This window comes from Mastacembelus armatus, chromosome 1 (genome assembly GCF_900324485.2).
Source record: "Mastacembelus armatus chromosome 1, fMasArm1.2, whole genome shotgun sequence".
Lineage (NCBI taxonomy): Eukaryota > Metazoa > Chordata > Actinopteri > Synbranchiformes > Mastacembelidae > Mastacembelus > Mastacembelus armatus.
This window is the reverse complement of record NC_046633.1, coordinates 15,058,548-15,080,924: the sequence shown is the minus strand read 5'-3', so window position 1 is coordinate 15,080,924 and position 22,377 is coordinate 15,058,548. Positions and strand designations below refer to the sequence as shown.

Below are 22,377 nucleotides of genomic sequence, written 5' to 3'. Positions count from 1 at the left end.
TTCAGTGTGAATGACGAAGATTTCTGGGTATTGAATCAGTCCTGGTCAGAGGGTTGCTCTTTCGAACGTTGCACACTTGAATGATATGTATTTCTATTGGTTTGGGATTGTGAGAGCTCTGACTGATGTATATGCACCTGTTTTTATGTCCAGAGTCTGGTAACCTGACTCCAGTAAGAGACAGCCCAGCCATCCCTCGACTGCGATCGGTCAACTCTTACACCAACATCCGAGCTGTTACAACAGCCCGCAACCTGAACAAGAGCTTGCAGAACCTCAACCTCAGTGAAGAGGGTAAGATAGAGAAAGGAGTCTTGGGAATTGGAGTGAGGAAAAGGAAGGCAGAGAAAAAAAGAGATACAATAGCTGTAGAAAGTATTGAGGCCTCTTCACTTTTATGTCTTTATCGTATTGTGAATTTAATTTGAACATGCCATTTTTGCCATCAATTTACATTCAATATCCCATAATGCCAAAGTAAAAACATTATTTTATACATATTTTAAGGTTTATTTTGTTTACTTTGTTTACACAAGTATCCACATTAATTTAAAACTTTGTAGAAGCAAAAAAAATAAAAAGTTTTACACACCTGGGTTTAAACAGTTTATCCCAATCCATTCTTCAAGCTCTAGATTGAAGAGTGTGTGAAAAGTCATCTGCAGCTCTTTCCACAGATGGGGTTTAAGTCTGGCTTTGTCTGGGATCAGTAAGAGCTGCCAAAGAGGCTTGTACAAACTACCAAATTAAGTGTTTGAATATTTAATAAATGAAAGAAAAAGTATCTTATTTTTAAGAAATTTGCAAAAAATATACAAAAACATATTTTCCCTGTGTCATTATAGCTTATTGAGTGTAGATCAATTGAAGGAAGAAAAAAATCCTTCAATTTTATCTATTTGGGGGGATCATAATACTTTCAACCTATATATAAGAAAAAAGAAGAGTCTGTAGGAGCTCAAGATCAAGTTGGGGTAAAAATAATTAATTCAGAGAGCCTAATTGTGCATTTCATTATGTTCTGTCCCTCCACATTAGCTGCAGACTGTGGATGTAACAGTTCTCACGCTAATGTCTTCTTTGCATCGTTGCTAGTCCTGAGTGTGACTCAGTAAACATTACCAGGAGGCATCACAACCAGCAGAAAGGTTGTGACCAGTTTGCGAAGCAGCGACACTAGTTCAGTTTGTGGTGTGTTGATATTTATTCCAGTCCAGTTCTCACATGCACAAGCAGGAGGAAAATTGTCATCATACATGTTGTGATGCTCCACTTACCTTTGTGTGTCAAGCAAATGTGTGCCGTGGGTAAATGCAAACTATTAACTGCGCAATTTACATGCTTTATCAAGGCTTCCAAAATTATGCTCCATATTCAAAGGGGGACTTTGGATGGCCCTTTCCCAACCCAGTCCCTCTCCAAAATCACTTCAGGTTAATATTAATTTGCTTGTTATGATGATTATCTAATGTTATCTTTATTTACGTGCTTTGGCATAGCTTTAACTTCAAGAGGACATAGTGATATCAAATACCTTTAATCTGTTTTATTTACACAGAGGCCATCTTAGTCCTGAAAGATTCAAATTAAATAATAAAAATAATAGAATCGTGCTTTAATACTAGAAAAATATGTTAATGACGCCATAATCATGCCACCCAACCCTGTATGTTAACAGCATTTGGCTGTGTGTGCTTTGTGCTATCCTGACAGAGCTCTTAACCTGCTGTTTGTATCATTTGTCAGTGATTCAAACAGCTAAACCTAACTGCCCACCTTCTGTCTACCACTGCCAGACTGAGTAATGCATGAGCCCTGAGTGGAACTAAATCACTGGCACTTGGTGAGGCACGTAACCTACTGCTGACACCATTTCTAATTCACCTTCTCAGTGCTTATTCCAATATGCACTGGTGTTTATCATCAATAGGCACCATGCAGAGCTTATTTCCATTCTCTACCAATCTCCATTTCCACATTTCAGCCTGCAGTCAGTTTGGAGATTGCATGACGTTTGGGTTTGTATGAGTCATAGTAATGTTTGTTGATAAGGAGAGTTATGGCAGGAGGTGACTGGGTCTGACAGCGGATATGAAGTTACAAGCAAGTTTTTATGTTGGCATGAAACCTTCGGGTATAAGGACTGCTAAGACACCTCACACAATATAAGACATTAATTTGACTGTCAGCTTTGTTTTTGCTTTTTTACTACAATAATAACAATAATAAAGTTTATTTATGTGGCACTTTTACAACAGCTAATGTGCTTTCTCAACAAAATAAGACCGTCTTCTTATGCTTGAACTAGTATTCTACATTTTTAATTGTCATGTTTTTGTTTTGTTTTGTTTTGTTAAGCTGAATTTAAATTCTAAAGCTTTTGTGTGTTTTCCTTTTTTCAGGTGGACCAGCAGCCTTCTCTCCTGGTAACTTGAGCACCAGCAGCAGCGCCAGTAGCACCTTGGGGAGCCCTGACAATGACGAGTACATCCTGTCCTTTGAGACCATCGATAAAATGCGAAGGGTGTCGTCATATTCTTCCCTCAACTCCCTTATAGGTAACAGCCTCACAGCAGCACTGCAGCTTTACAAGACATGCCTGTGTGTTGTATTTCACAATACTCTTTCTTTTCTTTGCTTTTTTACCTTTTCTAAACAGGCAATTCTACCAAATTTGCACACAAAGGTTCATTTGCTTGTCATTCTGATTATAACAGATGACTGGGTCAGAGCCAACTTAAACAAGTAGATTCTTCTGTGTTGGAGGAACTTTGTGTAGTCTATGTTATGAGCTTGAGGGGCTGTGGGGGTCAAATAAATAAATGTTGCATGATGGGAAAGGGTATACATTTAGCTGAATTATCAATTACCTTCTTAAAGGTGCACTAGTTCATATTTTTCTATGGACACATATGTATAAAGGTCTTCCTTTATGTGGCCAAACTAAAACTAATTACTGCAGCCATCACTGAGGATTTTGTTTTTGAAATAGGTGCATACGTTCTGCATGATGTATCTGCTCTGTGAACATTATGCTAGTTGTGCATCTGGTGGTTGGTAGCAGCATCAGTGTTTTAGATCATTACAGCAGGCTGCACACAGCAGCAGGGACAGCATTGCATGGTTGAAACAAAGAAACTGCCATGCCATGAGCAAACCAGAAGAACATGATGGCACCAGAGAAACACTTCAGGCCACTGTTGGAGAAAGTGGAATCGCACAAATTACAGCAGGGACCAAAAGAAAATGTCCCAGTCCAAAAATAGAACAAGTGTAAAGAACATTTTCAGATGTGAAAAGTACAGTTAGTGTTTTTTCTGGTACACACCGAGATTGAACCTGTTCTTACTTACCGCTGCTCTCAGTTGATCAGCAGGCTCCACCATGCATCCTGACAGCCAGTTTGTATGCAACTAGGAAAACCATTAACTCACTCTACCTGTACGTGAAAGTGAAAACTGGAGAGTCCCTTTTTTGCTTATTGCTGTATCTCTTGCGCAAAACTCTTGTAATCTCCCAGCCACTCTGTCACGTCCCTGTTTGCTCTTTTTGTGTGCCACAGTGACAAATGACTGGAAATGGAAACTCAAATGGAAAGGTAACTTGTAGCTCTGGAGAACAGTGAATTTGACTTGGCATAAAACTAGATTCAGGTACTATAATGAAATTCCCTTTTCAGCATGTTTTCTTTTATTTGTTCCTTAAATGAATGTCACTTTATTTTAAGTGCACCTAGCTCAGTGAAACTCAGCTCAGCTTCAAATCGGTCCTCTAAGGAAATAGCCCAATTTCTTCTGCTCTTAAGTTTAACTTTCAACAAAATCTGTGGTTTAAATCAGACACACCTATACATATTTACACACTTTAAAGTGGCATGCACATTTTTATGTCCCAAACAAACTAAATGGTACAACAGCTAAAGGTGATAAAATATTCTGTCTGCCCTTCTTCTAATCTCGGTTAACCATGGCACTCCAAGGCTTAGAAATTAATGTTTGATGAAAATAACAACAATAAAACAGGCCAGCAGATTGCTTTCTTTTATTACCCTTTTATCAAACAAATTTAGCACTATGTGCAATTTTACCTTTTTCTAGCTGCTTGTAGATCTTTAATGCTCATGTGAGGTGAACAGATTAGTTGACTGGAGTCCACCTCTGATAATCTGAATTGATTGGACACAGTTTAGGAAGATATACACCTGAGTGTATAAGGTCCCACAGTTCAAACTGCATATCAGGATAAAAACCAAGTCGAGGTATAAGAAACTCTCTGTACCTCTGTGATATAGCTGTGGTGAGTCAAAGATCAGGACAACTGTATAAAGCGATTTCTAAAGCTTTGAGTGTTCTCAGGAGCACAATGCATTTAAGCAGTGAAGTCTCTAACTACCAGGACTCTTCCTGCCAAACACAGTAACCAGGCAAGAATGGTCAGGACAAAAACCCAAACAGTGCATCTAACAGAACTTGAGAAATCCTCTGTGGAAATAAAGAACCCGCTGGAAGGACGACCATCTCAGCAGCTCTACACTGATTGACCTTTATAGTAGGGTGGATGGACAGAAGTAAAAAAACATATGACAGCTTGCCTGTCAAAGTTTGTCAAACAGCATTTAAAGCACTCTGAAAACATGAGGGAAAGATTCTGTGGTCTGATGAGATGAAAATTTAAGCTTTTGGACAGAACTCCAAGCACCAAGCCTGGCAAAGACCAGACACTGGTGGCAGGGGGCTTTGCAGCAGCTGGGAAAGGGACACTGGTCATTGAATGAATGTATGAAGGAGGTTTCAGTTTTTTTTATTTTAATTTGCATATTATCCATTTAAAATGGAACCTGCAACATATTAAAATCTGCAAACAGTGAAGGGGTCTGAAAACTTTGAGATCCCTGTACATGTCTGTTGTCACTTCCATTCAGCTATCTAACACTGGCGATTTCACTTGTCAGTTTCACTTCTTTGTTCGTACTCATTTTTTCTGTCTTTTCTTATGTTTGCAGCTGTTTTTCATAAAACCCTTGGGCCGTTGTTTTTATTTGGCTTGTATCTGTCTTTTTGGTATATAGCAGCATACCTTCACAGTTTTATCACATCTGTTTTTTAACACTGTAGCAGTTTAGATTAAATTGAAACTATAAATGCTAAACACACTGGCTGCTGGATGTTGGTCTGCTGTAAACCAGCAGGATAACAAACTGTTTAAAGGTCATAAGACTCCATGTGATCCTTTGACTAAATGTTTGCATGTATCAAATTGTAAATGGATGTATTAGATTCATTTACAAATAGATATCATTAGTAATTCTGCCCTACAAAGAGCTCATTCTGTGGTTTCCTATGCTTTGCAGCACATTTATCCCACCTGTGTAACTTCAGCTTACCTAGGTCATCCATCATTGTTCTTTTGCCTGGTGTCATGTCAGTGTAATATTTGGGGTGAGTCTGCCTACTCAGGCAACACTGGCCAACCCATCGCAGTCATTCGTCACCTGACCTTAAACATCTGTACACACAATAATTATCAAGATATTAAACTCAAAACAAAGAATGTCAACTCGATCAGTGGTTAGGGAGTCAAACTCAGTAATATTAGTTCTCTGTGGTTCATTAATGTCTGTATAAAGCTTCATGACAGTCATTCAAGGAGTTGATTCATTTAAGGTAACGCTGTGCATAAATCCAACATATTCTATGTCTGCATCTAACATTTATGTTTTGTCATATCAAGGACTTAGATTCATTCCTACCTGTGTCAGAGTATTTGAGTTACTCTTTTATTTAAGCAGCATCACAGGTATAATTTGGTGCTGCTTACACAGCTTAGATCTCCCTCCATCTATTTATTGATGACACCCGCTTATCCGTCACAGGAGGGCTGGAGCATATCCCAGCTGACAGTGGCTGAGAGGAATGGGTATAGCTGTTACGGGTGCTGACACACAACCATTTCATTCTCACATAATACAGGCAAATTAATGTTGCCAGTTAAGCCTGAGGTTCATGTTTTTAGCCTATGGGAAGGAATTGGAGCACCCGGAAAAAACTATACAGTTACAAGGGGAACAAGCAAACTCCACACTTGGTTGCCAGGTTTGAACCTTATTGCTCTGTGGTCAAGCAGCACAACTGCAGCACAAGGCCACTAAAGCCCTTGTTTTTAACTTTGAAACATCTGAATCCATTTTTTTCTGCCTCCACCATTTAAAATTCCAAAAGTATTTTATGTTTTTGTGAAAGTCTTAAACAGCGATGCAGTGGTTCATTTAGCCAATAGTTAACATCTTTACTACTGTACATACATTTCACAAGTCACAACATAGCACAAGTGTCCTGTCAGAACAAGGCACCAGTGCAGCCAGTGAGTAATATCTGCTGTCATGTTCCCTCATGTGGATTATGTGGAGGCGGCACAGTGGTAATTTGTGTGCACCCGTAATGTAGTGCGGCAGTTAAATGGGAGAGGAACCATATTTCACATTTATAAACTGGCTGTTTACTGCAGCAGCTAGCATTCTGGCTAGCCATCGCTAATCATATCCTGTCCCTCAGGCTCCAGCCTAATCACCTCTGTAACTCCCTCATTCACTTTTTCCTCCCTTGGTTGTTTTACCTTCTCTTTCATTGGAAGGAGGAGGAAGTGGGAGCAGAATGAGACACATCAACAGTCGGAGACTTTCACCACAGTGTCCAGAGCTCACACTGGGGTAGAAGAGAAAGATGACAGATTGAAGTTGACAGACATTTAAAGGCAGATAGAGTACAAATATATATGTGGTATATACACAAATATGGCATAGCATCGGTGATGGAGACTCAATGCAAATACAAACTGTCATCAGGAAGCAAGTCTGAAGAAAATGATGAATCCGATGGGTAAAGAGAGCCAGTGACCAGACAGGCATAAAGGGGATAGTTAAAAATCCTAAATTCCAAGTATGACGAGCACAGTTGTGTGAAATTAAGAAAGTTGTCACCCTTCACGTAATAGATAATGCCAAAGACAACAATAGTGACAGATGAATAAAACCTCCTGACAGTAGGAGGACTGTATTCACTGTAACAGCAACAGTTGTGAGGAGTGACGTTCCAGTGCTTGAAGAGAGCCATCTGCGTATCATATGGTATGCACGTGAGTGTGTGTGTGTGTGTGTGTGTGTGTGAGAATAATGATGCGTGTTGCCTAACACTGGAGGTCATTTTCACTCTACTGCCTCAACACATCCAACAAGCGTAGCAGAGGAAAATGACTGGGGTGGGTAGCATGATGCTAATTAGATGATTGAGCATTACCATTTAGCTGTTAGCTCTGCTGTGTTAATGAACCTGGATGGCAGTGAAGAGAGTTGTATCTGCACATGAGTGTATTACTCTGTGTGTGTATTCCTCTGCTGTATATGTGTGAGTACCAGCACAACTTAGTGATTTTACAATTTATTTAGCAAACAACATTTTGTTTGGAGACCAGTTTTTTTTTTTTTTTTTTTTTTTTTTTTTAAATTAACTAGTTTATGTGTCTTTTGCAGGTGTGTCCTTCAACAGTGTTTACACTCAGATCTGGAGAGTGCTATTACATCTCGCTGCAGACCCATTTCCTGAAGTGTCAGATCTGGCCATGAAAGTCCTCAACAGCATCGCATACAAGGTGTGTTGTGTTTAAATCTTTCAAAGCTGCTCAATCTTGTTATTCTAGATTCTTTTTGCGCCAACGGAGGAGCCAAACACTCAGAGACTGCACTCTGCTTCTTTACAATGTTAAAGGTAAAATGTGTAATATATGAAAGATTTAGCAGCCTAGTGGTGAGTTTGCAGAATGCAACCCATCTGTGAAAGGAGACCTGCTCCCTATGTAGATTTAAAAGGTTTAGTCTAAGATTAAGCAACACTTGGTATTTTCTGGTGATTACACACTGATGACATCATATTTATAATATTTTATATTCCATTTCTGCTAATAGATCGCTGTAAATATTACACATTGTATCTTTAAGAATTTATTATTGATGCTACAGTTTTTTCTGTTGTCATTATAAGTCATTTTGAAAATGAGTATCAACTAATTTCCTAGAGTGTAATGTAATGGGGGTATTATAATTGACTTTTTGTATCTGTATCCATATGTCAATTTTTTTTCACCACATGGTTATGCGGTGCTAAAGATCCATTTAAAGCAGACACTCCCCATCCTCCCACTGCCACTTTCTTACTCTGAAAGGCCATTACTTTTGTTCAAATGCAATTAAGGGCCAATGACTCCCCCAGGCTTGGCAAACGCAGAGCAGAGTGCAGCAAGGAGGCTGCCGTAACTTAAGGAGCCATAATAACCACTATGGTCCACCACCAATCCTAATTTGAGGCACAATTTCTTGTTTCCTACCACCAACACCAATTGTCCCCTCATTTACCTGCAAACAAGATTTTTGAATATGGAGACCTGAAATATTTGCAATGTACAATTTTTTAATGAGGATGTTATTTGAACTGTACTTGTTGTGAGTCTTAAAAATAGCTCTGCCCTTTGCTTCTACCAAATGATACTGAACTACAGTAATCTGACATCAAACACTCCTTTTTTGGCTTCGGATATACATGTAAATCACAGTCAAACTTGCAATTAGGGAAACAAGATAGTACACCCTGCCACTAGTACTACAGAGAGTGTATGTACCATGAAAAAAACGCTATATGGGATGGTATCTGCTCAAAAGAAAAATTGGCTTGTACCAAAGCATCAGCGAGCAAAAAGATGAAAAATTACTTTCAGGCTTGGTAAATCACATTGCGTGTACTAACCAATTTGCTTTTTCTCCACCCATTATTTTGCACTATAGGGCATCCACGCCCCATATTGCATATTCATTAAGTCAAATGTACTAAATGGACAAGGCCTGCTATTTTGTACATTGGAAAGACGCAATTCTGCATGCACGCTGTTTGTTGATCAGGTTGCAGGTTTATTTGCGTGTGCTATCAAGTTTACACACGTTCTTATACACGCAAAACTTTAGTAAATGAGTGTCCTGAAATACTAACCTTTAAATGCATCACTTTCTAAAGTTAACAGCTCCAGCAGAAAGCTCATCAGAGACAGCTTAATCCGAGAACATTCATCACAAGTTCACAAGTGTTAACATTAACCTATCTTTGAATCTAGCTCTTTTAATTGGGATTTTAAATGTCAAATGTTATTGATTGTAACAAAGTGAACAAGGTGAGCAGCTAATTAAAATGTACTTGCTTCACACATGATAAAAGCTTTAAATGTTTTTTAATAGCACCTCTTGCTGTATAATGTTGGGGTGAAGGTCCCTTGTCACTTTTTTTTAATATACATGTTTTTCTGGTCTTTTTCTCCTTGCTTGGGGATGACTAGTAAAGTTGCAGGAAAAAAGCAAAGGTACATACACCTTTTTTGTTTTAACTGAAAACAGGTTAGAGCTTTCACCTGGCAAAGGGGTGCAATTAAAAACAGCATTACCAAAGTCCCTTACTGTTTCAGTGGACTTCAGGAAGACTCTACTCTCCTACTCATTTTAGTGAGTCATGAAGGGGAGTTTACGACTTGAATCGTCTCATTTCCCTCACCTCACACAGCAGATATCTCTTTTCACACATGGGATAATCATGGCATTCTTCTCCACTAACTACATCCTCCTTCCATCAGCCCACTGTTTTCACCTTGATTAATTTCCTCTCACCTTCTCTGCTTCCATGTTATCACTATGCATCATGCTGGCACTTTCTCCACTGGCCAAACTTTTTTGATTTTCTTTCATTAACTAAAGAGGACCACAGAGAGGGCTTTCTGAGCCATCATGTTTATAACATGGTCTGTGTACACACACTAATTTATGTGCTCAACTGACTTAGTTTCCAGCCAATTAATGACAGAGGAAGTGAGGCAATGTGAGTTGAAACAGGAGCACAAGCTTCTTCCCAGGGCAGAGCAGAGCAGAGCTGCCAGTAGAACTGATTACCCCAATTTTACTGCAAGTGCTAGAGTTTTGCCTAGCACATTTTCTGGAAAGTGTGTCAGCAGATAAGGCATTTAGCCTCCCGTGTTTGTGTGATGTTTGTTTACCACATGTTGACAACCAGGAAATGTGCATAAATAACCATGAGCAGGTTGCATAATCGAGTTGTTTCAACCAATGAGCTTGTATCTTCACGTTCATGCACACATATTTGTAAAAGGAATTTACTATAACCTCTGCTGCTTTAGGATGAAGAAAGACATTTGATAAAATTCTTGACTTGTAACACGCAGTGATGGTTAACGGAATAAAAGTCGTGATCTTTGAGTGCAGGACAGGCTCGTTGACAACATTTCATCAACCATCCTGCCTGTATTTTTTTTCTTAGTACTATTACTATTATAAATGTGTAGTTACTCTGCATGGTGCCTGCATCAAATTCATGCATTCATTTGTCAAAAATTAGTATATCCTTCAGTTGTTTATCTGCTTTTCCTTTTTTTGTCCTTGTCGTTGAATTGATTTTGTTGTGATTGGGTAGAAAGGAGCTTAAGTTAGTGATAGAGCTGTTTCCATAATAACCTTTTCAGCTGGTTTTAGTGCTATGTTGTTTTATTTCCAATTGTCTTTTAATGAAGCACTAACAGCTAACCCTAACGCGTGTGTTTGTGTGTTTGTGTGTTTGTGTGTGTGTGTGTGTGTGTGTGTGTGCGTGTGTGTGTGTGTGTGTGAACTTTGCATTAAAAACTTTTCTCCCTCCCTTTCAGCCTTTAGACTCAAGCCTCAAACAAAACATAGATGCCACAATTTCTAATTAGCATAGAAATCAAATCAAAGGCAATCCCAGTTAGCAGAATGCGTTTGCCTTTGTTAACTAGATTTACATTGCACAGTTTTCTCTCCACCTGGCTTGAGTAAACAACAACTCTGCTATTCATCAGTGGTGCTTTGCCTCTATTGTCTTTATTAAGTTTACCCCTCCCCTGTGAGAGCCTTTAGACAACTCACAATGAAGAGGTTATATTACCTGCTCCGCTTAATGAGATAAAGTTGTGGAAATTTAGGCAAACTTTGTGAAGTGCTGCACTTTTTTGCACTGATACAGCAGTGTTCAGTATTGCTTCTAATCCTGTCCTCAGGTTTGGCTCTGAAATAGTTGACTCCCTCATCCCATTTCCACATTTTAATCATAATCCCAAATTCCAGTGTGGTTACTGTTGATGCAAGAAACACATGAAGTAACCCGCTTTCTTTTTCCTCAGGCAACGATGAACGCCCGGCCTCAGAGGATCCTGGACTCTGGTTCTCTTACCCAGTCAGCCCCGGCCAGCCCCACCAGCAAGGGCACACATATCCACCAGGCTGGGTGAGGGAACATTTTTCACATACATGAATATCTAGAATATAGAGAAAACTCATTACAGTAAAGCCCCAAAACACATGCATCATGCATACAGCTCACCTAGCCTTCTGGCAAAACAAACACTCTCATTGTTAAAGTAGACAGTGAAAAAAAACACACATTAAACTAAATTTAGCATAAAACCCTTAATGATAATTTTGTTTTCAAGGGCATCCTGGCAATACATTATATTTTACAACATACTGTATAAAACAGATGGTGCATGAACAATAACATAAGACCAAACAGAGCCAATGATTGGACAAAAGCACAAATTTTTAGAATTAGTGAACAAGGTTAATATTGGTCTACAAAATTGTGGATAAACTGTTATTAAATATGAGAAAAACACATTTTTTCTGTTGTAAAAATGAAACATTTAACATTTCTATAAAGGCACAATATAAAACCACATTTGCGACGCTTGACTACTCTTCTGGAGGTGTATTGGGGGCAGTCGTGGCCTAATGGATAGGGACTCGGACTTGTAACCTGAAAATTGCAGGTTCGAGTCTCAGGTCCGGCGGGGAAATTGTCGGTGGCACGTAGCGAACAGCCAGTGCCCCGTCCACCTTCAATACTACGACTGAGGTGAGACCCTTGAGCAAGGCACCGGACCCCCAACTGCTCCTCGGGCGCCGCAGCATTGCCCACTGCCCACCCCCCCGGGTGTGTGTTCACTTGCTGTGTGTGTGCACTTGGGTTTGGGTTAAAAAGCAGAGCACAAATTCCGGTGACCCATACTCGGCCAGTTAAGTCACTTTCACTTCACTTTCTGTCAGGCCCTTGGATGAGAATTGTTTGATCTGACTGTTTTACATAACTCTCCAGAATCACCATTATCACACTTGTAAGCTTACCTTTAAAAACTAATTGATGGTGTTACATAACTGTCTAGTGCTCAAATACACCATCCTGTTTAAAATATAAATTCCTAAGAAGGCTGCCTGTTTCTCTAGAGAATCAGGCAATTAAAAAGGCAAATTTGGTGAGTCTTTCTTGTTTGTTGTGTTCTGTTGACTTTCTTGCTTCTCCAGGGGGTCCCCTCCCATGCCCAGTGCTAGCAGCTCCAGTTTGACCAATGAGGTGCCCAAACCCCCTGCAAGAGAGCAGCCAGCCTCACGGCCGCCCTACACTCCCACACTAGGAGGGCAAGCACCCCATTCCCACCAGTTCCCCCGTACACGCAAGATGTTCGACAAGGGACCAGAGCAGGTAAAGGGAGACGCTGCTGAATGAATGTGTAGCTCAGGCATTGTTTCACTACAAGGTTTCTAACTTGATTCTTTTTTTACTCGTTTTGAGTCTTTGAATTGCTACCATTTTCATGTGTGGGTTCAGGCACCTGAGGACGGGGACGAGCCGGGTGGTCACAGGAACTACATTAGCCCTGCCCTCCAGACTGGCCTGTGTGACTGGAGTGCAAAGTATTTTGCTCAGCCTGTTATGAAGGTAGTACCCCCCACATCTTCTCTGTCCTCTCTTTTTCATCCATTGTTCTTTTCACCACTGTTGTCTCCAACCCTCATTATCCTGAGAGTAAGGTAAAAGTTCTTTTTGCCCTTTCTATCCATGAGGTACTTCATAATAAGAACAGTCCACACATAAACGTCAGTCGAGTTATTACAACATATTATTAAATTAAAAAAGAAAGGGCTCATATCCATCTTGTTTAATACCTTATTTAAAAATAATATTTTCATCTTATTCCCCTGCCAAGCAATCTAGTTCTTAAACAGGGTAATGTGGTTGCTAAGCAACAAAGTTGTCCTGATACTGTATGACAGGTAATTTTCAGTTTTCACATAAATATTTATGTGAAGTGGTGTCATAGGTGCATGTTTGTCAAGCATTTTACAATGGCTGCCAGAAGTGAATGAGCCATCTGAGGACATGAGCTCTGTGTTATCGAATTTATTTAAAAAAATAATGAAGTCCTATGCAAAACAGCGTGGAGGGGGCTAATCACAGTGTGAGAGAGTACCTGCTGCTTGTACAAGATGGCTTTACTGAATAATTTAGTTGTCCCGGCTCCATAACTTAACATCTCTTGTGTGAAATTTAAGATTAAAGGAAGAGCTTTTTACCGGGCATAGTAATTGCAGCCAAATTTTGTAATATTAAGTCAAGCTGCAACTTCACATTTGTGGTTTGAAAATTATTTAAAGAGAGGGAAGCGTGAGGGTCAAATAGAGGAGGAAAGGGAAAGTATTGGGAGTGGAAGAATAAAGTAAGAAAAGTATTAGATATTAATGTGTGTATGAGAGACGGAGAAAGCGGCTGATACAGAAGAAAAGTGAGAAGAAATAAAGGCTTTAGTCAAGTAAAATATTTACAACGTCGAGACTTTCGGGCAAAAGGAGGAGGGTAGTAAAATATTTGAAAAGGAGAGAAGACAATAAGGGGCAGACTGAGTGTGGGAGAAGACGAAAAGTAGAGTAGTTGACAGGGAAATAAAACTGTATAAAACGCATGGCGGTGAGATGAACGTTATGAAAGGAAGACTGAGTCAGAAGTGGCAGCAAAAGGTGATGTCAAACAGAGAGATGATTGGATGGAAGAGTGAGTGAAGGAGCAGGAGGAGGAATGCGGTTTCACTGTAGTGCAAATCAAAAATGCTGTGTTTGCAAAAATTTTGAGTGCTGCCATAAAACTCTACTCCATTACAAAGCTCTCTATGTGTGTGTGAGCACTCTTCAGAAATCTGCACACACGTTACCATATCACTGTGTCAGCAGAGTGTGTTTGTGTGTGCGTGTCCACACCTATAGTTTTTTAGAGGCGTGTGACATGCGATGACATTGAAGATTGTCATCACGCTAGAAAGAGATGTCTGCAGGGGTCCCACACAGGAATCATGGGTGTTGATGAAACATACAGACAAAATACCTGAGCCAACAACAGAACCCCTATTTTCACATACCTCCCAGTCTCTGTCTTTTTTTGTAATTGTAGTTATTAATATTGTGAGCAGCACAAGCTTGCCAGATGGTTTCTTCATAATATGTTGTAGTAGGAAATGTTGGACCAGATTCAGACAGCGTTTTTGCATAAACAAAATACTAATGTTCAAATAGAGTTTTCAGCCAAAAGAGAGACTTAAAACTGTATTTATGGAAATGTGTTAAAAGTCAAAAACAGAAATCTCTTGTTGACAAAAGTCTTCAGACCATTTGCTGTGGTTGTCCAGGCTGCTCAGTGTGCATCCGTATATGCATACAGTAGTACATGTATGTATAGACCAACAATGCAGTATATGTTCTATGAAGAATAAATCTTTTGATAAAAAATTTAATTTTAAAATTTTAAGACTTTAATTTCAGTCATATTTACCTTTCAAGGATAGGCTCAGACTTTTCGACCTGTTGTAGTACAGCTAGGCAAGTATTCCAGTAGGCCATGACGGGGAGACAGTTAACCTAATTCCAAATTATGTCCAGTCAATTTAATTTACAACAGGAGGACTCCAATCAAGGTCTAGAAACATCTCAGCAAAGATCAAGAGAAATGGGAGGCACCTGAGCTAATTTTCACGTGTTGTTACTTATGTAAATGTGATATTTCAGTTTTTCCTTTTTAATACATTTTTAAAAAAAATGTCTTTTTGCTTTGTTATGTGGTTCTGAGTGTAGATTAATGACAAAAAAATGAATTTAAACAATTGTACTATCAGGCTGCAACAGCAAAATCAACAAAAAGTGAAGGAGGTCTGAATACTTTCTGAATGCATTGTATTTTTAGCCCTATTGAATATTAGTGATTTTATTGTATTGGTCAATGTGGAGACCGATACAATACAGTGTCTGTAGAGAATGTATGCATGAGTGTCTTGCATACTAACACACACACATGCTTTGGCTCTCTCTCGGACATGGGAATGCATCAACCTCAGTCTGACTGCTACTGTAAAACCACCTCCTCTCAGGTTTGGTCAAGATGTGATATGCAGATAAACTATACACGCTCACAGAAACACAGTATGTCTAATCTACATCTCATATACAAATAAAATGTTTTCACAAGCTCCATTCTGAAAGGTTAAAATTCGTGTTGTTTCCTTAAAAGCAATAGTATAAACATATGGCACTGTAGCTGTGTGTGTGTCTGTCTGTCTGTCTGTCTGTGTGTGTGTCTGTTTGTCTGTGTGTGTGTGTGTGTGTGTGTCAAGGCTGTTTAGCATTCAGTGGGCGTTAGAGGCCTCACTATAGAAATGTGCTTAATAAGCACACCCTGGCAACCAGCATTTAAAAACACTATTAAAGTTTTCCTCTGTTGTTTATGCTTGCTTATTATTTATTTGTTTATTAAATATGCATAATAGCAAAATCCAGGTTTTAAATTTACAGCTTTAATAATTTTAGCTGAAAAATTACATATCAGTGTTATATTACATTCTGCATATTTAAAGAAGGGAGTCATTCTCTTCTCTTAAAATAAAGCCGGCACAAACTCTGTGGGGGCTGTTTTGTTACATAAGACATAATAAAGTTAATATGTCTCTTATTGTCCCACTGCTCAACAGATGTGATCAAAGTGAACCTGAGATTGTGACTCATTAACTGAATAACTGCATGAGTTCCTCTTAACACTGTACTATGGTGAGAAAAGCTGCAAACGTTTAGGTGTTTTTCAATGCGGGAACCAACCTGTGAACTGCAGCTTCCTGTCACCTGAACTTATAAAAGTGGTCACTTCTGCTCTGCTTTTCCACTGTGTTTTTTCCTGTGTCAGTCATGGTTCACATACAGTACACAGTACACAGTTCACAGTACAGTTTGCCTTGGTAGCTGCGTAATGGTGAAGCAAACCAGGAAGACTGACTTCTGCTTTTGTATGAGTGAATAGAACATTTGGAGTCGATCCATGATGTAAACTGTGCAAGTCTGGAAGTATTCATAAATTCAGATTTGTAAATGTTATGTGGAAAGGAAATGCTTTATTTGATCTTTCCCATGTGTCATAGAAATAAAACTCTTACATTTACTGGTTCGTAGAGGTTTTGTCAGACAGACAACCCCCAGCCCCTACCCAGTAAACAGTAATTATCCTGAGATGAGTTCTGGCTCTTCAAGTAAACGAGGGAACAGGGAGAGAGAGAGAGAGAATTTTATATCATACAAGGGGGAAAGATGGACTGAAAAATGTTCAATTTGTCCATGCATTACATTCAAATATGTTTAGCTTGTGCTAATGTGTGGTTTGTCTTCCTGCAATCTTGACAAAACACACCCATATTAGTAACCTCTATGATGGCATGTACAGATCAATCAAGTTAGACGTTGTTTGTTCACGTTTGAAGTTTAAATCAGATTAGACAGTGTCTAATCTCCTGATGCTGATGAAAACATCTCAAGAACAATAGCAAGATATTTACCCATTTGTTCTTTATTGGAAATTCCAATGATCATGTGATGATGTGAATGTCTTGGTGCCTATCTTTCTTTTTGAAACACCTTATTAGATCCCAGAGGAGCATGACCTGGAGAGTCAGGTGAGGATGGAGAGGCAGTGGAGGTTTCTAAGAAATGCTCGTGTGAGAAGACAGAGCCGAAGCATTACGCAAAGAGGTTGGTGGCAAATAGAGATATCTTTTCCCATACGCATTAATAATAATAATAGTAACTTAGTGGGTCCTTAAGTGGATTTCTCAATATTTGTGAAAAGTTACAGGTGAATGCAGCTATGGAGTGTATTTCAAATTAAGAATTCATTTGCACAGATATTACTGGATATTAAATCAAATCAAAATGTCCAGGTACATAATGGAACAAAATGTTGTCCCAAGTTTTAACTTCATGGACAATACATGACATGGCCACTCTCATATCTTTTAGAAAAGCCAAGACACACTTATTAACGGCGCACATACTATACACAGGCCAGTTGAGTGGGAATAAATATTAGAGCTAATGTTGCTCTTTGTCTGCTAGTTGTTAAAATGTGTGCTAGTAATAATAGTAACTTTATTAAAATATGTTAGATGTGCGATTTGATCTTATTGTTTTGCCCACAGATGGGCCATTGCACTGCAGTTTTAAAAACAACTGTGGTATATTTCACATAAGTATCTGGCCAAATCTCATCTTCATATTATGAAACTAGATTATATTTCTTATTGCTTTGGAGATTTAAGGCGACACTTTGGAATCAACTACATTTATCACATTCTTTAATGCATTCTTTACAGTAAACTTTTGTATTTGTTGAATCCAGAATGTAGCAGCTCTGAAAATCTGTAGTCACAAAGTGGGAAAAACAGGTTTTTATCTAGACAGCTTTGTTATTTTGCAAATGTTTTTACCAGTGGTCTGAGGTTTAAGAATTGAGCCTTGAGGGACTCCACATTTCAGGTTGTCTTTACTTGACTACACGATTACTAATGGGCAGAAAATGGTTTATGTGTTACATAAAAGGAATATATACTGTAGTAATTACAATTACCATAACAGGTACTGACATCACCAGCACTGAGATTTTGCCCGAATCATTTTAGTTGAGTGCTTTTGGAGCCTTTGTAAAGGCAGAATTTGGTTGATATCCAAGGTTTCAAACAAAAAAAAAAAAAAAAAGGGCCAAACTGGGCCACACACCAGGTGTAACCGTTACAGCTCTGTTGCAGGCACGTGAGTGAGTATGCAGACGATTTGCAGTGATGAAAGTAAATTGACTGAAATCAGGCCACAGTCAGAAATAACCCCCTTTATGAGTCACAGAACTCCCCTTCACGGACACAGACACACACAGACCCACACATCTAAAAGCCCAGGGTGCCGGCATGCACACAGACTCCCTGAGTGAAGTCAGAGCTTTCTCAAACAGAATAGCTAACACCCCAACGTCATTGGCAGCCCCTTCCTCACATACACACATAGTCACGAGGCAGCTGGCGTCAGAGCTGAGGTTTGCTCATGCACACCTCTGTCTCTTTCACACTATTCGCTCAATCATTGAATTCCCCCATCCATACAGTTTTTTGAAAGAAAGTACTATGCTCTCATTCACTCTGCACACTCCATAGAGAAATCAGAGTTGAAGCGAGGAGGAGGAAGGAGGCTGGGATGAAAGAAGAGGAGAACTGAGGATGGAGGGCGTGAGAAGGAGGCGGCAAAGCTAGAAATAAGAAGAGAGAGAGAAATATTTTGGCTTGTAAACCTGATTTGACTTTTTTTCTTGTTGAAGCAAAATTTACACACATCAATATGCAGTTCTGAAGGCCTTGGGGTAGTTTCAGATTTTACAGTGGTTGCATATCAAACAGCACAAACAAAAGCAAATCAATGATGATGATCTTGCTCAGCTTTTCACAGAAGTCCTCAGTTTTCTGAATATACTTTTCCCCTCAGCTACATATTTTCATCACAGCTGCATCAGTGATGAATTTGTGATGGATTTTTCCTCATTCTTTTTCAGCTCATTATGGTGGTCTCAATAGTATGTTCAGATAGCCAAGGACAAGCTGGCAAATCAATATGTGCTGTTGCTATGACAACATATGTTGAGGCAGTGTAGTTAATACTAGCAGTGGCATGTGTTTTACTTGCAACAGTCTGCCAAAGGGGTACACAGTTTTTTGCCTTGCCTCACAACACCCTAACAATGCTGTAATTTTTTCCTAACCTCAAAAAGTGTTTTATAAAGTTCTCATTGTTTATTCATTTATTAGTTTATTTATTTATTGTATAGACACTCATGTACTGTATGTGTATGTAATGTATGTTCCACCCCGTTCTGTCCCGAGGCTATAACCCAGTTTCCCCATTAGCGTTATCAGTGTTTCATCTTAACTTTAAGAATGCATAACAATAACTCAGAGCATCTTTAAATTAGCCAACCTTAGTTACTGCACTTGTAAGATAACAAATGCCTTCTTTCAGCCAATGCTTTATGACAATTTGTTGGGTTTTTTTCTATATCTGTCTGAGGTAAACCTAAATGTACACACTGTATTTGAGCAGAGCAGCCAGGGATCAGGCTCTTGCTGTTAAAGAGGGGCCCGATGTTCTGACTATGTGAAGCGTTTGAGTATTACAGTTTTTCAGGTATAAGGCATTGTGCACATTTAAGATCACAAGAGTTTCATATCTGTCACTAGCAACTTATCCAATAATCCGATATCCGAAATAAATCTACCTCATAAGCGACCAGACTATTTCACTTTTTCCACACTTTATTGTGTTGTGAAATTTGTTTTGAATAGATACCATCAATTACCTGTAATGCCCAGCAGAAACATTTTGTGTAAATTTACAAATTTACTGAAAATCTGAAATTTACAAAAGTATTTGAGTATAAAGTAGATGCTTTCCCTGTTCTGGTTTGTCTATCCTATTACAGGTGTTTCTCGCCTGGATGATCAAATATTCATCAATCGCAATCCTGGAGTACCATCTGTTGTGAAGTTCCACCCCTTCAACACATGCATCGCTGTGGCCGACAAGGACAGCATCTGGTCAGGGACATTAAACACACGTTGACTGAAAGACTGAAAAAAAAAAAAAAATCTGTTTTATATCAAGAGAACTGTTATGTAAATGATTCAGGTTTATGCTTGATGGTTTTAAATGAAAAAGGGATCAAATTACGACTTGCATTCTAAAAGTTGTATGTCTTGTAGTTTCTGGGACTGGGAGAAAGGTGAGAGGCTGGACTACTTCTACAACGGAAACCCTCGTTACACTCGCATCACAGCCATGGAGTACCTGAACGGACATGACTGCTCATTACTGCTTACTGCAACAGGTTTGAAAAATGCACATACATGTACTCAGTGACATGAAAGATTCACAGTGTTGCAGTGCAAACACTTAAGTTAGAAATCAGTAAAAAATTTTCCTTCATTGAGCAGCTCAAATGTTCTCATCCACCAGCTTTGGGGAAATTGCACCAAGATTAATCTGTAGCAGCAGCAAACCTTAAACTCTTCCCCTCACAAGCACACACATACACCAAATACTTGTGTATTCATCCACATTCATTGACAGAACAAAGCAATTATTCTCCATAGCTTTATCTTCATAATCTAGAAGAACTGTAGGAAATATCACTACATTAACACACACACAGAAACTTTTTTTTTTTTTTCTTAACAGTGTAACATTAACCTAAGAATGGATGTTGTATTTCATTGCACCCCTCCTTAAACCTTGATAAAAGCGCAGGGATTAATATATTTAAATTCCACCTCATCAAAATGTAATGTGCACTTATTCAGCTTTTCTCCATCAGTCATGCTCTGAAGGATATTAGGGAGGACATTAGTTATAAAAAATACACAGCATTAAAAAAGTAAAACGCAGAATGTAAATCAAGTGGAGACTTTTATGGATTGTAATAGCTCCCTCAGAAGAGTGCATGGACGTGTTTTATCTTTAGCTCAGTGTCTTAGCTGTGTTTCACACAGGTTTTTAAGGTTAGAGACTCTTGTTTCATTTTGTTTCTCACAGACAAGATGCTTTGAGGCAAAGAGTGTTTAAGATGCTGCTCTAACCTCTCTATTGATTATTTTTTATATAGTGTGTCTGTGTGTCTTCACGGTCCCACTGTGAATACAGACGCGTGTGTTGCATGTTTGAATTGAGTTTTCATAAAATAATCTATACAGTTCAACCTGCATTTCCAGAATCATCAAGATAACAAACAATTGTGTGTGTGTGTGTGTGTGTTTTGTGTTTGTATGTGTGTCTGTGTTACTTCCAGATGATGGAGCATTACGTATCTGGAAGAACTTTGCGGATCAGAAGAACCCAGAGATGGTGACGGCATGGCAGGGCCTTTCTGACATGCTGCCGACTACCCGAGGTCAGCCTTCCACCTGCACTCACATTAAAGATCAACAGTCTTTTTTACTATCTAGCCCCACCACCCACCCAAAACTCCCATAATACAGTACTCACTGTCCATCCCATCCCAGTCACACTTCCCCCCACCAATGTAAGCTACTGGTCATACCAGACCAGGTAAGGCTACAACATCAAAACCCCCCGTCTATACTGAACTGAATAATGGAGTGTTATAGTTTATGAATGGATCTTTTCATTTCTTACAGGAAGAAGGTGTTCTTATTCCATTTGTTAGGCTCACATGAGTTAATTTGTGTGTCAGTTCTGTATGTACAGTAATATTGCTAAATATAGGACTGATTTGAGTAAACTGTGGTATAAAATTTGAAATTATTAGTCTTTGCTAGACAATAAACATATCTTTGATTAGGTGCTGAAACTCAGAATTCAGACTCTTAGTAATAGGTGAGATCAGTCAGAGTTTTTGGATGACAAAAACCCCACCTCATGGCTGTGACACTGAAGTTACTAGCCCACTAATGCCATCAAACCCAGCCCAAAGTGTAATCCTCACTAACTACTATGTTTTAAAATAAAGGTACATTGATTCTGAAGTTGGGCAGAGAAGGTTTTAGTTATGCAAACAATTGTCAAACATTTGATAGTAGCTGATGCAGAATCTTTGCTCACCAAACAGAGATCCACTCTAATTACTGAATATGTCAAACTCTACGGGTAGCACACAAGCTGTCACAAGAACCAGGTCCCTGTTGTGTGTGTTAGCACACACAGGCCAGGCCCCTACACCATCAACTCTAGCTGAGTGTGTCACATGCTCTGTGTGATAACAGATTTGACCTGATGCAATGAAAGGAAAGATGAAACCAGAATGTAAGAGTCCTTCCACACTGGTCTGGCGTGTTCCTGCTGCACTTGTGGCTGGTTTTGTCTTTAGAGACTGGAGTCTGTCTTTCTTTCCATGGTAATTAGTCCAAACTATCATAATTTAATGTTAGCTTTAACCCCATTGTCTGTCTGACCTGTCTTATCCCATCACATTTGTCATATATGACAAAGTTGGAAGCAAGTTTAACATTTTGGGTGGCTTGAATCATTAAGTGGGACAAGTGGAATATTGGTCATTCTTCTCTTGTAGAGTTGTGTTGATTCAGTGCAACTTATCATTTTAAACTTAGACTTATCTTCTGTGGTGACACACTTTC

General features: G+C 39.1%; 1 protein-coding gene across 5 annotated transcripts in view; it reads left to right on the top strand.

Annotated features, from left to right (window-relative positions):
- rptor (regulatory associated protein of MTOR, complex 1) overlaps positions 1 to 22,377 on the top strand; it is a 146,486-nt gene that overhangs the window by 108,222 nt on the left and 15,887 nt on the right. For all 5 annotated transcript variants that reach the window (XM_026303246.1, XM_026303249.2, XM_026303247.1 and 2 more), the window contains 10 exons: positions 154 to 294; positions 2,403 to 2,558; positions 7,526 to 7,644; positions 11,236 to 11,339; positions 12,413 to 12,590; positions 12,717 to 12,827; positions 16,837 to 16,942; positions 19,710 to 19,824; positions 19,990 to 20,114; positions 21,072 to 21,173. In XM_026303246.1, coding sequence (XP_026159031.1) covers positions 154 to 294; positions 2,403 to 2,558; positions 7,526 to 7,644; positions 11,236 to 11,339; positions 12,413 to 12,590; positions 12,717 to 12,827; positions 16,837 to 16,942; positions 19,710 to 19,824; positions 19,990 to 20,114; positions 21,072 to 21,173 — 1,257 coding nt within the window. The remainder of the gene's footprint in view (positions 1 to 153; positions 295 to 2,402; positions 2,559 to 7,525; positions 7,645 to 11,235; positions 11,340 to 12,412; positions 12,591 to 12,716; positions 12,828 to 16,836; positions 16,943 to 19,709; positions 19,825 to 19,989; positions 20,115 to 21,071; positions 21,174 to 22,377) is intronic.